Consider the following 17,614-nt stretch of genomic DNA (forward strand, 5'->3'; position numbering starts at 1 on the left):
TGTCATTAAGGTCACATGATCCACTGCAGCAGTAGACTTCTCAATTCACTGAGTGGAAAAGGACTAGCTTTTCTATTCCTTTTACAGAAGTGATTGCCTGCAGCGCCCAGAATGGGGCTGTGGAGAACAGAGAGATGAGCCACTCAGATGGCCTTAGCTGCAGCATGTGCAGGCAGCACCCAGGGTCTCTCCCCTACAGAAAGCTGTGTCTCCCTGGAGCACCATTTCACTGGAGATGGGCCGAGGGGAATCAGGCCTGCTTCAGTTTGACCACTTTCTGCCTAATCTTGCATCCTTTTCTACAAGGGTTGTTCTGTACTCTTTCTCCTGCATGCCAAACCTCAACCCAGTGTCTGCTGATACTTGAAAGTTAGCTCCCTACACTGTTCCCTCTCCTCTTTTCCATCATCAGGACCAGCAACATAATTACAGGGCCCATTGTAAATTGATAATCCAGGGTCCCTTTTTCAAATAGCAGGGAAGTGGTGCTATTAAAACTACTAAAATTGGGGACTGGTGCTGTGGCTTAATAGGTTAAGCCACTGTCTACAGCACCAGCATCCTTTATGGGTGCCAATTCGAGTTCATTGCTCCTCTTCCAATCCAGCTCCCTGCTAATGTGCCTGGTAAAGCAGTAGAAGATGGCCCAAATCCTTGGGTCCCTACACCCACGTGGGAGACCCAGAAGCTCCTGGCTTCTGGCTTCAGCCTGCTCCAGTCCCAGCCCTTGCAGCCATTTGGAGAGTGAACCAACAGATGGAAGATCATTCTCTCTCTCTCTCTCTCTCTCTCTCTCTTTCTCTCTCTGTGTGTGTGTGTGTTTAATTCTGCCTTGCAAGTAAGTAAAATAAATCTTTTTAAAAAGTACTAAAACTGAAATCTTTTTTTTATTAGTTGGTTGAATGTAACCTCTGGCATATGCTTATTTTGTAATTTTGTGAGAGTCAGGATTTTATCTTTTTTGTTTATTTAGTAAATATAAATTTCCAAAGTACAGTTTATGGATTACAATGGCTCCCCCCCATAATTTCCCTCCCACTCGCACCCCCACATCTCCCACTCCCTCTCCCATTCCATTCACATCCAGATTCATTTTCAATTATCTTTATGTACAGAAGATCGATTTAATATATATTAAGTAAAGATTTCATCAGTTTGCACCCACACAGAAACACAAAGTGTAAAATACTGTTTCAGTACTAGTTATAGCATTACTTCACATTGGACAAAATCTTTTAAAAATTTATTTACTTATTTGAAAGGCAGAGTTAAGGGGAGAGGGAGAGGGAGAGACACAGAGAGAAGGATCTTCTGTCCATTGGTTCACTTCCTAAATGGCCACAATGGTCAAAGCTGGGCCAGGCTGAATCCAGGAATCTGGACCTCCAACTGGGTCTTCCACTTAGGTGCAAGAGCCCAAGGACTTGGGCCATCTTCCCCTGCTTTTACAGGTACATTAGCAGGAAGTTAGGTAAAAAAATAGAGCAACTGAAACTTGAACTGGCTCCCATATGGGATGCTGGCAAAGTAAGTAGCAGCTTAACCCACTCCACCACAATTCTAGCCCCACTAACTTTTTTCTTTTTCCAATGATCTCTCAATTTCTCATGGTGTTTTTAGTTTGCAATTTCATGTCATTGTAAGAAAAGATGGGAATGTAAAATTACTAGCATGGATGTGTTGTCCATCTTTACATTAAGCAGTGCACTGCTAGTTTTAACAGCAAATATGAGCACTGAACTCGTTTGTAGAGTCACTGAAGTTAATAAAGACGTAACTCTTATTTTGTAGCCCTCACATACACATGTATTTCATGCTTACCAGAATAGTACAAACTCTACACAAAGCGAACTCAACTTTTTGTACTTGACTTCTTGATACATGTGCATTTTATCAACTTTTTCTTATCTTTAGTTTACCGAGAAGTAAAGGAAGATTGAACGGGAAAGGAAGTATGGGTAACCCCTGTCTTTCACTTCCTCTGTGCTGTTGTCCGCAGCTGAGTGGTTGACTGATACAGTAAGAAAGATGGGATAGAAACCCTTGCTCGAGTGTGCTTCTCAGGACACTGTCGGTCTCTTTCTAGATCCAAAGCAGGTTTTGGTTCAAGAGGAAAGCTTGGCCTTTCTAAGGGCTGTTAGAATTTCTTTTTTTTTTTTTTTAATTTTTGACAGGCAGAGTGGACAGTGAGAGAGAGACAGAGAGAAAGGTCTTCCTTTTGCTGTTGGTTCACCCTCCAATGGCCGCTGCGGTAGGCGCGCTGCGGCCAGCGCACAGCGCTGATCCGATGGCAGGAGCCAGGTGCTTCTCCTGGTCTCCCATGGGGTGCAGGGCCCAAGCACTTGGGCCATCCTCCACTGCACTCCCTGGCCACAGCAGAGGGCTGGCCTGGAAGAGGGGCAACCGGGACAGGATCGGTGCCCCGTCCGGGACTAGAACCCGGTGTGCCGGTGCCTCAAGGCGGAGGATTAGCCTAGTGAGCCTCGGCGCCAGCCGTGTTTGAATTTCTTTCTCCCTACTCGGTCATATGTGTAACACATTTGCCTTGCACTCCTTTGGAATCTTACTGAACTCTCTCCAATCACAGATCCACTGGAATTCTGTGTTCCTGAAAGATGTCTGTAATGCTTCGTGCCAATGGAACAGCAAAGACCAGCAGAGACACAGACGGCATTGTTACCCCTGCACACATATGGTTTCCATTGTGCCAGTGGGTTTCACTTACAGAACACAGATTCAAAGATAAAATGATGAGGACTTTTAAGTCAGTGACAACAGAGCATTAAGTCAAGTTTCAAGGCTCTGAGTGCCAGACTTTGTGAGACTGTATAGGTTGCACTCCAGAGAGCCGGCTGTGCCTAACAGGATTGTTTTGGTAGCGCTAGATTCTCTCTCTTCTTCTTCAGGCTCTCCACCCATCTTCATACCCAGAAGCCACTGGGACGGGGGAAGTCTGTGTGGAAGTGACAGATTACAGTGGGCTGCTGAAGCATGATGACATGGAATTTAGCCTTCTCCAAAGAGATTCATGACCTCTTATCTTAATCCCAGGCCACAATGCCTGATTTCTTCCTCTGTTTTCACGGAGCTCTAAAAGCTTCCAGTCCTGAATTAGGGCACCCTGCTAACCTATCTGTGTGAGGCTCTTTCCAACATGTGTAGTGATGCAAACTTTTTGCTTCTGATTCACTTATGTCTCTTTTTTTCTCTGAGTAATTAACTGTGTTTCAACATAAATCTCTCTCTCTTCTCGGTACATGCACACACACACACACACTTTTCTTATTATACAGGAAATCATGCTCTAAATGTCAAATAGTTTAAAATGCAGAGTAAAGACAGAAATGATCATTTACAAGCCTACCATTTATTTAAGGTTTGGTACATTTTAGTGTATGTGCTTTCAGGCTTTTTCTATCTACAAGAACTATGTTTTTACAAAAATAAGGCTTACTAAATGAAATGTTTTGTAACTTACTTTTTTGCTTACCCTTATATTATGCATTTATTTCTTAATAAACATGTTTAATACTTAATAATACAGTATTTTGTTTGATATGCCATCATTTATTTAGCCAATTTTTTATTGATGAACAGTTAGGTTATGATATTTGACTATAATAAGTAGTTCTCAAGAATACATATCCATAAATAAATATTATCATCATCTGATTCTTAGCTTTGTATAAATCTTAGCAGTGAAATTTCTAGATGATGTATTATTCTTTGTCATCAAATTTTAACTTGTATCACAATCTCTTAGAGGTTGTATATGTAAATAAAACATTCAAGTGAATTAAGTATCCATGTTATTGACTTTATACCTTTTCCATAAAGCCTTCTCTGGAGCAGTGATCTTCACATCTGTTTGGCTTTAACGATACCTCTGGTGGTTGACACCTGTTCTCCAGGAAGGCCCAGATGATTGGCTTAAACTTTCTGATATTTGTGGTCCAACAAGTAAAACCTTTGGAGACTGGAACAGCTGATCCATATTCATTCACTTTTCATATGAAATAACTGCATTGTATTTTTCAGATGTATCTCAGTTTTTTTTGTGGAGTTCCAGACGTACTTTGCTCAGGACTACGCACAAACAGCATGGATTCATTCCATTGTAGATTGTGTGACCATGCTCTGTGGTGGGTATCAGTTTCTAAGAAAGACAATTATCATTTCCTCTTGAACTGTACATGAAAATGACCTTCCACTGCCATTGATTACCAGTTTCCGAAGTAGAAGTGTTTTGTTAGAATTAAGATTGCTCTTTGTAGTTGATTGTCTTCATAGTCTTGGCTAATATTACATGGAAGAGGTAGTTAATACACTCATGGGGACACATACTCTTTGTCCTCCTTACTGAAATAGATTGGTGAGTTTGTAGAACTCACCTTGACTTTGGAAGAAGTTTGTCTAACAGTGTATGCTTGGCTTCTATCTTCCAAATGCTATGGCCTCCTTCTTCAGTCATGAAAACAGTTATTTAATAGCACCTTGAACCTCTTCTATATGATCTCCATTAAATGAGTGCCAACAATATTGCACAACAATCTTTATTTTCATTCTTTTCTCAGAGGACTCAAATTTTAGTTCATAGATTTCATCTTTTCATGCATGAATCATTATACTTTCAAAAGTATTGGAGAAAGATAAGATTGTTTAATCATGAGTTGAATATATTTGCCATGGCTATTTCATTCAAAAAGCTTTAATTAACTACACAGAGTATGTAGGATGTTCTGGAAATTATAGAAGCTAATATTTTATCTATCCAAATATAGAGAGCATAGCAAACTTTGAGAATTCTCTCTTTTTTTATTAACCTTTTATTTAATGAATATAAATTTCCAAAGTATAGCTTATGGGTTACAATGGCTTCCCCCCTCCCATAACTTCCCTCCCGCCCGCAACCCTCCCCTTTCCCGCTCCCTTTCCCCTTCCATTCATGTAAAGATTCATTTTCAATTCTCTTTGTATACAGAAGATCAGTTTAGTATATATTAGGTAAAGATTTCAACATTTTGCCCATATAGCAACATAAAGTGAAAAAACTACCATTGGATTACTAATTATAGCATTAAATAGCAATGTACAGCACATTAAAGACAGAGATCCTACATAATTTTTTTTTCAAATTAATTAATTTTCTATGCCATTTCCATTTTAACACCAGGTTGGTTTTTTTTTTTTCATTTCCAATTCTCTTTATATACAGAAGATCACTTCAGTATATAATTAGCAAAGACCTCATCAGTCTGCGCCCACACAGAAACGCAAAGTATAAAAATACTGTTTCAGTACCAGTCATAGCATCACTTGGCTTTAGACGACACATTAGGGACAGATCCCATATGGGGTGTAAGTACACAGTGACTCCTGTTGCTGATTTAACAATTTGACACTCCTGTTCATGGCGTCAGTAATCTCCCTAGGCTCTAGTCATGAGTTGCCAGGGCTATGGAAGCCTTTAGAGTTCGCTGACTTTGATCTTATTCCGATAGGGTCATAGTCAAAGTGGAAGTTCTCTCCTCCCTTGGGAGAAGGGTACCTCCTTCTTTGATGGCCCCGTTCTTTCCACTGGGATCTCACTCACAGAGATCATGAGAATTCTCTTTTTATACATTTCAGGCCAAAGTTATTAAGTTAGTTTCTTAGAGAGTTTGTAATATTGGGTCAAATAGAAATGATCAGTTTGCAGTTTAGACCCACTTAATCCTTTCGTTTAAATGAGTCCTAAGTACTTTCAAAAACTTTCATCACTTCAGGTCTTGTCCTGGTGGCAAAAATGAAGTATAATATTATTAATGAACTCATAATAACCTCATGTAAGTCCGTTTTAGGTTCTAACACACACATATATATATTTTTAAAAATGTATAGTCTCAGGAATCAGTTGAATGGTGCTGAAATGTATTTATTTGGAATTAATTTGAGACAAATTTTAGGACTAAAAGCAGATTTTTTTAAAAAAAAAAGATTTATTTATTTGTTTGAAAGAGTTACAGAGAGAGGTAAAGCCAGAGAGAGAGAGAGAAAGAGAGAGGTCTTCTATTCCACTGGTTCACTCCTCCAAATGACCACAACAGCCAGAGCTGAGCTGAGCTGGAAGCCAGGAGCCAGGAGCTTCTTCTGGGTCTCCCGCACAAGTGCAGGGGCCCAAGGAGTTGGGCCACCTTCTACTGCTTTCCCAAGCCATAGCAGAGAGCTAGACCAGAAGAGGAGCAGCCAGGATTTGAACCGGCACCCATATAGGATGCCAGTGCTGCAGGTACAGCACCAGTCCTTGAAAGCAGATTTTATAAGAAGGCTAAATTGACTCTCTCCACTGAAAGGAAGGCCTTAAGGGATCAAAAAATCATATATTTGGGTTTTTTATTCTATTTTTTTTTTTTGGTTATTTTAACCAGTGAAGCAATCTCTTGATTTTCAGGGTCATGTTATTAGTTACAGCCTTTGTATTATCAGCACACCAGAGGCCATGTTTGTCTTTCTCAGAGGATGTGAGTGACTCATTTCCTTCACTGTTATCTTTCAGAGAACATTTATAATCCTCCAAAGAGGAATGAATGTCCTAAGTGATCAACATGGTCACAATGACTGTGTGAGATTTTGAGTAGGGTCCTGTGAGAAATGGTATATGTAAGAGCATAGGGCCAGTCATAGCTAGTTATCATGTACCCACTTGCTCACCTAACAGCATAACAATAGAACATTAGAGTTCAGAATAGGGACAAGAGGCTGCAGAACCATATCTGGGACACTCACTGGTGAAAGATATGCCCAATGAAGACCAAAGAAGTTAATATTTTTTATTTCATTTGGTACACATTTTTTCATGCTGGTATAAATGTTGTTACTTTTCAGTAACCACAGTAGCAGTCCTCTTGAGAATTAGCTATATGTTTAGGAGACTTGCTCCTTTGTATTCTTCCAGGTTTGTATTTGCGCACCCCACCCTCAACCACAGAGCCACTCACTGTTTTAACCAGACAAGAGACATCTGGCTGATGACTCTATTGTGTACATTTGACTCAATCCTCAATTTCAACCTGATCAATACAAAAATGATCATACTCTAATAGGTACTCAGAGAATTGGCTCTTAGGATCTTGTTACCAGAAGTATTGTTGTCAACTTGAATTATTCCTTGGAAAGAAATTCACATGCTTTCCCCAGCCCTGCCATCAATCCAGTAGAACCAATGAATAACAACGTGAAATAATCTCACACTTGGTGGCAGATGCCTGGTAACCTTGGGCATGCTATATCCTTTGTCTTCAACCTCCTACAGCTTTAATATATATCCTACAAGCCTTGTGATTAACATAGTTCTGATACGCTGCAAAACCACAAATAGAATAAAGCCAACCAAAATGTCTCCGTGGGTGTGAAGCATTTTGCTTAGATTTTCATGAACTTTGCTCATCCATGGGATGTCCTGAAACCTGAAAGCTGTATCTGAATTTGCAAGTTGTCTCTGCTCTTTCCCCTTGGTCTTTCACTGGGTAACACTCTGGTCACACTTTCTTTCTCTACTAGTTAACTGTCATTATTATTGCTAATTGTGTATTTGCAATTCTATACCCAAATCTTTATGCAAGTGACATATAGCTTATTTTTTTAAGGGAAAGAATTTATTGGGGGAAACCCAATAGACTGGAGGGAAGGGGCAAAGTAGGAAAAAGAGAGTGAGACAGAGAGAAAGAGAGACAGAGAGATCAGGAGATGGAGAGAAAAAAAGCCAAGTGTTCAGGAACAGGTCCTTTTAAAACTTTGCCGGGGGGTGGGGGGGTGGGGGGGGGTGGGCAGGGAAGTAGGAGCAGCGAATCCCATTAAGATGAGGGTAGGGCTGACACTGGTGGTTGGGCCATGTGGCCACCTGGCTTCCAGCAATGGCAGCGGAAGCTAGAGCCTAGGATGGTGTCGGGGTGTAGATCGCACCGTAGATAAGACTGCACCATTTTACTAACATTCCTCCCTTTGTGACATACAGTTTAAATAAAGAAATGGTTCATTGTTTAGAAAATGCTCTATATCTAGGACTGAAATAGAATGAAGACGAGATATGAACACTGAAAGGAAAGTCGGGAGATTTGACCTCTATTCCGGCTCTGCTACTTATTCTCTGTGTGACCACAGACACAGAGCCACTTCCCCTTTCTGGGCAGTAGTTTCCAAAGCTGTAGAATTAGCAGGATGGGCTTGATGTTTTAAAGATTGATTGTTCTCTGCTCTGCCAATGTAGAATCATAGACTTTTCACAGTATCTGCAAGAATGTTCTGTTGACTGTATTTTTACTGTTTTTGAAGCGCCACTTGGGAGTGTTGTAAGTAACCACTTATCCTGCCAAATGGGAATCATGCTGGGTGGCTTGCTTGCATCTACTGGTTTCATCCTGGCCTCATTTGCCACTAGTCTGAAGCATCTCTACCTCACTCTGGGAGTCCTTACAGGTAAGGGCACTTCGTGCCATTTGGCTCACCCTACTCCATTCAGGGGTTGTCTCACCCTAGTCTTTTCTGGGGTCGCCAAGCTAATCAAAAGACAAGTGATATATCAGACATTGTTGGAATATCATTTAGCTGACCTAGCTTTTGTCTACCTAACTAGCTGTAACACAGAACTGGAATTGGGATTTTGCCACCCGAATGAAAAGGCATCAGCACCTTAATTCAGCCCCATGTTAAAAGTAATGGCTGGATTTCCCTTTGGCATTGGTGTATGACTGAGATTCTGTACCCAGAAGAAACAAGGTATTACCCGGGCAGCCTACATGTTCAGCATCAGTCATTCTCTCAGCATCTTTGCCAAGACATTAAAATACTATCATAGTCAAGCTGAGTTGGCCCTGCTTTGTGTTGAACATCATTGTCCAATAAATGGGAGTTTTCTTCCTTTTTTTAAAAAGACATTTATTTATTTGAAAGTCACAGTTACACAGAGAGAAGTAGAAAAAGAGAGAGAGAGAGAAAGAGAGAGGTCTTCCATCCACTGGTTCACTCCCTAATTGGCTGCAATGGCCGGAGCTGCGCTGATTTGAAACCAGGAGCCCGGAGCTTCTACCAGGTCTCCCATGCAGGTGCAGGGACCCAAGTGCTTGGGCCATCTTCTACTGCTTTCCCAGTCCATAGCAGAGAGCTGGGTAGGAAGTGGAGCAGCCAAGACTCAAACCGGCACCCATATGGGATACTGGCACTACAGGCGGTGGTTTGACTTGCTGTGCCACTGCACCAGCTCCTAAATGGGAGTTTCAATTTTAAAAAGAAAGCTCCTGTTGTGAATATTCTTATATTACAGATTCTTTCTCCTTACTACGGAGGTAACACTTTCAAGAGTAGTAATGACTCCCATAGAGAGAGAAGCAGTATGTATGCATTCCATATATCACTCATAAGGGGAATGCATGTGATCAAGACAGGATTGTGTGGTGGGACTGGAGTAGCAGTTTGCCCATCACTCAGAGGACAGTAGAGGGTAACACTAACTCCTGTCTGGGTACTGTGAAATGGGGGCAGCACTCATTGGGCCAATGGAGGATGTCACCTCATTAATAGTCTGTAAGCTGGGCTCTGGCAGCTAAAGAAGGTAAACACCCTTAGTAGCCCAAAGGGCTACTGTAACCAGCAATCCCAGTTTACCACAAGCTGTCCTGGCTTTAGCATGGAGATTTCCACCTCTGGAAACCCTTTGTGCAGGGCACTCAGGATGACTGGCCACCCTGCACTAAAGATGGAACCAGGAACTGCAGGGGATTCTCCTTTTCCTTCTCTGACATAGATGTCATGAAACCCAGGCTGAAAACCTTCCAGATTTTCTGGACTTAAAAAAGACTACAAGTTAAAAGTCTTTTAAAGGGTTTCTGGACTGTCAATATTTTTCTACTGATCTGAAGGGAGATTTTCAGATGCCGCGTTCACATGTAAATCTGGTGTGATAGTTCCCGACTATGTGAAATTGCTCTGGAGCTTTCATGATGTCATGTATGTTATCTGAATCCAAAATCTAGAATGGTACAGATTATCAGTGTTGTATCTTCACAGCCAAGAGCTGAGGCAATTATCTAGATATTTAAGTGTAAAACAGGGAGAAGGAATAACTTTCTTTTTAAAAAGATTTATTTATTTATTTGAAAGGCAGAGTAACAGAGACAGAGGCAGAGAGAGGTCTTCCATCAGTTGGTTCACTCCCCAAATGACCACAATGGCCAGAGCTGGGCCAGTCTGAAGACAGGAGCCAGGAGCTTCTTCCGGGTCTCCCATAGGGTTGTGGGGGCCCAAGGACTTGGGCCATCTTTACTTCTTTCCCAGGCCATAGCAGAAAGTTCGATTGGAGGTGGAGCAGCTAGGACTCAAACCGGCGCCCATGTGGGATGTCAGCACTGCAGAAGAAAGCTTCACCTGCTACACCACAGCACCAGCCCTGGAATAAATTCCTTTAGTCATTATTATCTAGATTTTCTAGTTAATTCCATGTGTGTAATGATTTTTAAATTCTTCATTTAGCTATTTTTAAAGTCATGTTTCCTTAAAAGTGTTCTTTCCAGGAGCATAGCAAGTTAAGCCACCGCATTCAATGCTAGCAAACTTTATGGGCGCCAGTTTGATCCCTAGCTGCTCCATTTACAATCCACCTCCCTGCTAATGTGCCTGGGAAAGCAGTAGAAAATGGACCAAGTGCTAGGATCCCTGCCACCAAAGTGGGAGTCCTGTGTGGAGTTCCTGGTTCCTAGCTTCAGCCTGGACCAGCCCTGGCCCAACCCTGGCCATTGTGGTCATTTGGGGAATGAACCAGTGTCTCTCCCTCTCTCTGAAACTCTGCCTTTCAAATAAATAAATAACTTTATTTTTTTTTTAAAAAGTGTTCTTTCCAGGTGGGTGTTGTGGCATGGGGGCCTAATCCACTGCTTGAGATGCCTGTATCCCATATCACATTGCCTGGATTTGCATCTTGCCTCACTTCCTATCCAGTTTCCTGCTAGTGTGCACCCTGGGAAGCAGTAGGTGATGGCTCAAGTACTTGAGTTACTGGCTCCCACATGGGGGGTCCAGGCTCCTAGCTTCAGCCTGGACCAGCTCCAGCTATTATAGGCATTTGGGAATAAACAAAAGACCGATTCTCTCTCTCTCTCTCTCCCTCCCTCCCTATCTCTCTTCCTCTGTGTGTGTGTGTACATGTGTGTATGTGTGTTGCTCTGCCTTTCAAATAAATAAAAATAAACACTTTTAAATAGTGTTATTTCCAAGAAGAAAGTAATATAAATTCAATGTTTTCCAAATTGTAGATGAGGACAGGCTAATTTTCAGCTCAGTGTAGAAAACAGCTTTAAAAGGGTCTAACTGGGGACCAGTATTGTGGCGTAGAGGGTAAAGTTACTGCCTTTGATACCAGCATCCCATATGAGTCCTGGCTACTCCACTTACAATTCAGCTCCCTGCTAATGCACCTGGTAGAGAAGCAGAGGATGGCCAAGAACTCGGGCCTGTGAACCCATGTGGGAGACCTGGAAGAATCACCAGACTCCTGGTTTCAGCCTGGCCCAGAGCTAGCTACTGGGGACTAAACCAGCAAGATGGAAGATTTCTGTTTCTCCCTCTCCCCACCACCTCCCTCCCTCCCTCCCTTCTTCCCTCCCTCCCTCCCTCTTTCCCTTCCTCCCTCTCTCTCTCTGATTCTGCTTTCAAATAAATAAAATGAATCTTTGAAAAAAATAAAAAGGTCTAACTGAAGGTCAGTCTCCCTCGTGCAGATAACTTTATTCTGAGATACTTCCTATTGTCAGCTGTTGTGGTATACCAGCCCTCATAGAGTTCTCTTTATCCACAGGTCTTGGATTTGCACTGTGTTACTCTCCAGCCATTGCCATGGTTGGCAAGTATTTCAACAGACGGAAAGCCCTTGCTTATGGGATCGCCATGTCAGGGAGTGGCATTGGCACCTTCATCCTGGCTCCTGTGGTTCAACTCCTTATCGAACAATTTTCCTGGCGGGGAGCATTACTCATCCTTGGGGGCTTTGTGTTGAATCTCTGTGTTTGTGGTGCCTTGATGCGGCCAATTACTCTTAAAGAAGACCATACAACTCCAGAGCAGAACCAGAAACGAGACTTTGAGCAACCATCTCCCTATTCACCTTTGACCAAGAAATGGCTGCAGACCTGCCCTTGTCGCTGTCTGCAGGAGGAATACAGCTTTTTACTGATGTCAGACTTTATTGTATTAGCTGTCTCTGTCCTGTTTATGGCTTATGGCTGCAGCCCTCTCTTTGTGTACTTGGTGCCTTATGCTTTGAGTGTCGGAGTGAGTCACCAACAAGCGGCTTTTCTTATGTCCATCCTTGGGGTGATTGACATTATTGGCAATATCACTTTCGGATGGCTAACTGACAGAAGGTAAAGTCCATGAAACCACGTTCAGTCCCCGACCAGGGGACTTTAAGCCTTGAGTTTCCCCACATTCCCACACTTTGTGGAATACCTAGGTCTTCAACATCTGTTAACAAGTCTTCAATATCTGAAGGCACTTTCCTTGCTGATTCTTGTATGCCAAACTCTTCTGGCGAATTTTTTTCTATAAAAGGACAGATGGTAAACATTTTTTTTTTTTTGGCTTTGTGGGCCATATGATCTTTGCCACTACTACCCAATTCTACTGTCATTGTAGCACAAAAGCAGCCATGGACAATATGTAATTAAGAGTGGCTGTGTTCAGATAAGACTTTATGCATACACATGGAAATGTGAATTTCTCTTACAACTCTTATATCTCATAAAATGTTTCTCTTTTGATTTTAATAACCATTTTAAAATGGAAAAGCCACGTTCAGTTCACAGATAGTACAAAAATAGGCGATGGGCTGGATTTAGTCATGATTTGCTGACTCTTGTTCTGAATGGTTTAGGATGGTGGGTCTGTCTGTACTGCAGAAGCCTAGAGTCACTGTAAGTTCCAATGATAAATTTGGTTCCATTGCAAGTCAGTCCTTAAGCAAGACAACTTCTGATTGGGTTGTAGGTGGTTGGTTTCTTCTGAACCACCCCAGAGACTGGCTATGGAAAGAGGAGCAGAGTCTCCTCCATGCAGGAGGATTCGGTGCAATAATACTACATTATCTGTAGCCACATATTTATGGTGGACATTACAAATAGCAAATACTTTATTTTAATTGTATGTTTAGAACTCAAAGTGATAGGAAATCTACCAATAGTTTCTTCAGCAAATGCTCATCTATTTGGACTAAAGAATGAAAGTTGATCATATTCTCCTTGGAGAGCTATCATCAGGTGGCTTCTCAAAATTTATGCCTTTGGTAGTTAACCATGATTCAACTGCCATTACCCAGTGTTACAAATATAATATTTGGGATTAATTCCACATTTTTAGTAGTTAAAGAAGAAGGGCAAAAAGAATGCATAGTACCTATCTTCATAATGCAATAACTCAGTGAGAAGCAGCCTGGTGTAGATCCAATGGAGGAATATTTAGCCGGACCTAAGTTCTTGGGCCAGCTCTGTGTCTCATTAGCCTTGTGATATAGGAAAAACCATGTAACCCCCAGCTCTTCAAAAATCTTCAACTGTAAATCAGGCCAATGCAATATTTCCCTGTCAACCTCATACTATCTTGTGAAGCTCAAATGAGGCAATGGGTAGAAAGACATTTGTATGACATCAACTGCTAGAACTGACACTATACAGTTTTGGTATCATAGATGGATTTGGAGTTACAAATGGAAAACATAATCATAATGGAAGTACCACTGGGAAAGTTTTTTATTTAAGATTCATTTTCTTTGAAAGTCAGTGTTACACAGAGAGAGGAAGAAAGAACGGGGGAGGGAGAGGGAGAGGGGGAGGAAAGGAGGGAGGAAGGAGAGAGAGGGGAGAGAGAGAGAGAGAGAGAGAGCGAGCTTTCATCTGCTGGTTTACTTCCCAGATGGCTAAAATAGCTGAGGCTGGGCTAGTCTGAAGCCAGGAGCTTCTTTCAGGTCTGCCATGTAGGTAGCCGGGGCCCACACACTTGGACCATCCCAGGCCATTAGCCAGGAACTAGATTGGAAATGGAGCCCCCAGGACACTAACTAGCACCCATATGGAATGCTAGCATTGCAGGTGACAACTTGACCTACTATGCCACAATGCCAGCCCCTCTGGGAAAGTCTTGAAATAAGACTTTGTCATAGCACAAGATTGACATCTGGTCTCTGGCAAATCATTTTAATCATTTACAGCTTCCCCTTGGAATAGCCACTTGGGTAACATCTATGATGTGCAGATACCAACAGATAACATTTTTGAAATCCTCTAATATGGTATACTGCTATGAAGTAGTATTTTCCTCTATGACACAGGTAACATCATTTTGCACCTAAAGAATCTGAGGTTACAGTTAGGTAGTTAGTGAGCAACAGAACTGGTTTCATTATTCTGCATTTATAATCTTTGAGCATATTCTTTCTACTACCCATGGGGTAGATAAATTATTGCATTGACACATACTAAAAAAAAGATAGGAAGGCAACACAGATGATACACAATGGGGAAGCCATCTCTATAAAAAGAAATTGCAAGGCTTCTTGCTGCATGGCCATGGCCATGGTTCTAGAGGTTTTTTTGTTTGTTTGTTTGTTTGTTGTTTGTTTTTTAGTGGTACTTGTGTATCCTGCACTCATTCTTGTTCTTCAAACCCACAGGTGTCTGAAGAATTACCGGTATGTTTGCTACCTCCTTGCTGTGGGACTAGATGGGCTCTGCTATCTCTGCCTCCCAATGCTTCAAAGCTTCCCTCTGCTTGTGCCTTTTTCTTGCACCTTTGGCTACTTTGATGGTGCCTACGTGACCTTGATCCCAGTAGTGACTGCAGAAGTGGTGGGGACCACCACTTTGTCATCAGCACTTGGCGTTGTATACTTCCTTCATGCAGTGCCATATTTGGTGAGCCCACCCATCGCAGGTAAGTTTCCTTCCAGACCTCTTCTCTTTGTTATACTGATGTAAAAATAGTGAATCCTCACATAGACAATGAGATAGATTGGCAAGAGTTGGGAAAGAGTGAAAAAGAAAAGGGAGACAAGAGCCACCAAAAACACCGTGCTCTCACCTTCATTCCTTTTTTCCCCCTAAGCTTTATTTCTTTGTTTTTATTTTATTTGAAGAGGAGGTATAGAAAGCAGGAGCATCTGTTGGTTCACTCCCCCAAATAATTCCCACAACAGTTGCGACTGGGCCAGGCCAAAGTCAGGAGCCTGGAACTCAATTCGGTCACCCACGGCCATAGTGGAATCCCAACCATCTGAGCTGTCTCCTGATGCTACCCAGGGTACACACTAGCAGGTAGCTAGGCTTGGGAGCAGAACCAGGACTAAGATATGGAGTGTGGCCATACCAAGTGGCATCTTAACCTCTGTGCCAAATACCTATCCCTGGACCTTATGTTCTTCAAAAATTGAATAATATTATTAGTTTGTGTGAAAATGGGGTAATATAGAGAAGAGTGCATTTTGGAAAGTGTTATCTAGCTATTTAGGGGCAAGGTAGTTAGGATTTTATACTAATAGTCCAGGATCAATGGAAAAAAACTCTTGAACTAGGGCTGCTGTAGTAGAAATGGATGAGTTCTGGAACAAAGGAGGAAGTTTGGGGGGAACAATTAATTAGCATATGGGTTTGAAGGAGAGAAGGATATCAAAGATGACTTAGAAAATAAAGTTGTGGTTGAAAGAATGAGGAAGTTGGAAGAAGTGACTTTGCCTGAAAAAATAATAACTGGAATGCTTCGATGTATTGAGATATCTGAAATGTGCAAATGAAGATGCTCAATAGAGTTATCTAAGGATAAAATCTGAGCTTTAAAGGGAGACTAGACTTGGAAGTTAGATCTGAGAATCATCAGATTGAGTATCTACAATGTTTTGTATACTGCAAAGTGCTACAGAAAGCTAAGGCATTATTAAATAAATAATTTGATAAATATTTATTGCATTAAACAGGTAATTCAACAAATATTTACCGCTTGTAACCAGTACTGCCTTCAGTGCCAGGGACAGAGCAAACAGACCAGAACCTGCTTCTCATTCCTGGGGCAGGTGGTGTAGACAGTTTCTCCAGTACCAACGTCCTGGACTCTTGTATCGGAATCCCCTAATGCCCTTACTACAGTGCAGATTCTGTGACCCTCTCACCCGTGATCTGAAACTGTGGGGATGGGTTTCAGAAACCTACATCTCAACAGCTTTCTTGTTGCATGCATGCACACTGAAGTTTAACATTAGCTAATTATAAAGACACTAGATTATTACTAATTTCTAAATTAAAATCTAGGGAATGAATACTGTTTCTGAAGACAGGCAAAAGAGAAATGAACCCAATATTTACCTAGAAAGAAGGAAGGGAATTTTTTGAAGAAGGCAGGATTTTTGCTACTAGCTACTACTGTTAATGACAATTTAGGGTTATTTCTAATTGCCAGAAATTTCCACAGCAGCAAAGCAGGGGAAGCTGTGGCTGCCTAACTGCTGCAGATAAAAAACTTCCATTCAGTTTAAGCTCTGTGATATATGATTATATGTTCAGTGCTGCAGTTTTGAAAACTGGCCCCCAATTGCTTCCACATCTTCCCTCTGTAATCAGTTTTATTCCTGGATCTTTTTCTCAATTCGTGGAGCTTCATTTGGCAAATCAGACATTATACTCATTCCTAAAAATTCAAGGATTAGGATTTTAGTTCTTACTGTAATACATTTCTCATTTACCTTTAAAATGAGTACTCAACTCAGTCTCTTCTGCTTGTTGCTACAGAAATGCACCACAAATCACATGATAACAGAAAGTATTGGAGCATAGGAAACTGTGGGGCATAGAACAATTTCTACATGCCATTTTTGACTAGTGTGTTTGAAGTGGGTCAGAGGAGAAGCCATATATATCTCTGGTGGTTTATTTGTCATAAAAGTAAAGTTTGGATGAATTTTTTTGAAGATTTATTTATTTATTTATTTATTTGAAAGGCAGAGTTACAGAGAGAGAGAGAGAGAGAGGTCTTCCATGCACTGTTTCACTCCCCAAATGGTCCCAACAGCCGGAACTGGGCCAGACCGAAGTCAGGAGCCAGGAGCTTCTTCCAGGTCTACCCACATGGGTGTAGGGGTGCAGCACTTGGACCGTCTTCTGCTGCTTTCCCAGACCATAGCAGAGAGCTGGATGGGAAGTGGAGTAGCCAGGACTCCAACAGGCACCCATATGAGATGCCAGCGCTGCAGGTGGAGGATTAACCTACTGCTCCACAGTGCTGGTCATGATGAATTTTTCGAAAACATTTTGTAATGACAAAATAATTGTTTGCCAAGGTATACTTTTACTCCAATGAGTCTGTGATTACTGTCATGAATATGTAATATAGCAGATTCTATGGTTTTCCTCAAAATTTAGAGTTAGGATAGACACTGAGATTAATTTTTTGCAACAAAGGATAAAGGGAGAAAAACAAAATCCTGTGTGGTTACAGAAGATGCATTTACATATTCTAAGATGGCCCAAAGTTCTGATTTTCAAAGTAGATGGAGTACAGTGGCTGGATTCAATTGAAAACTTGGATCCTGCTATAAAACATGTTATGCTAC

General features: G+C 41.6%; 1 protein-coding gene across 1 annotated transcript in view; it reads left to right on the forward strand.

Annotated features, from left to right (window-relative positions):
- SLC16A12 (solute carrier family 16 member 12) overlaps positions 1–17,614 on the forward strand; it is a 127,591-nt gene that overhangs the window by 99,843 nt on the left and 10,134 nt on the right. Inside the window, 4 exon segments of the mRNA XM_062214208.1 lie at positions 4,039–4,142; positions 8,311–8,454; positions 11,825–12,389; positions 14,690–14,949. Of these exon segments, the coding sequence (XP_062070192.1) occupies positions 4,039–4,142; positions 8,311–8,454; positions 11,825–12,389; positions 14,690–14,949 (1,073 nt within the window).

Source organism: Lepus europaeus, chromosome 17 (genome assembly GCF_033115175.1).
Source record: "Lepus europaeus isolate LE1 chromosome 17, mLepTim1.pri, whole genome shotgun sequence".
NCBI lineage: Eukaryota > Metazoa > Chordata > Mammalia > Lagomorpha > Leporidae > Lepus > Lepus europaeus.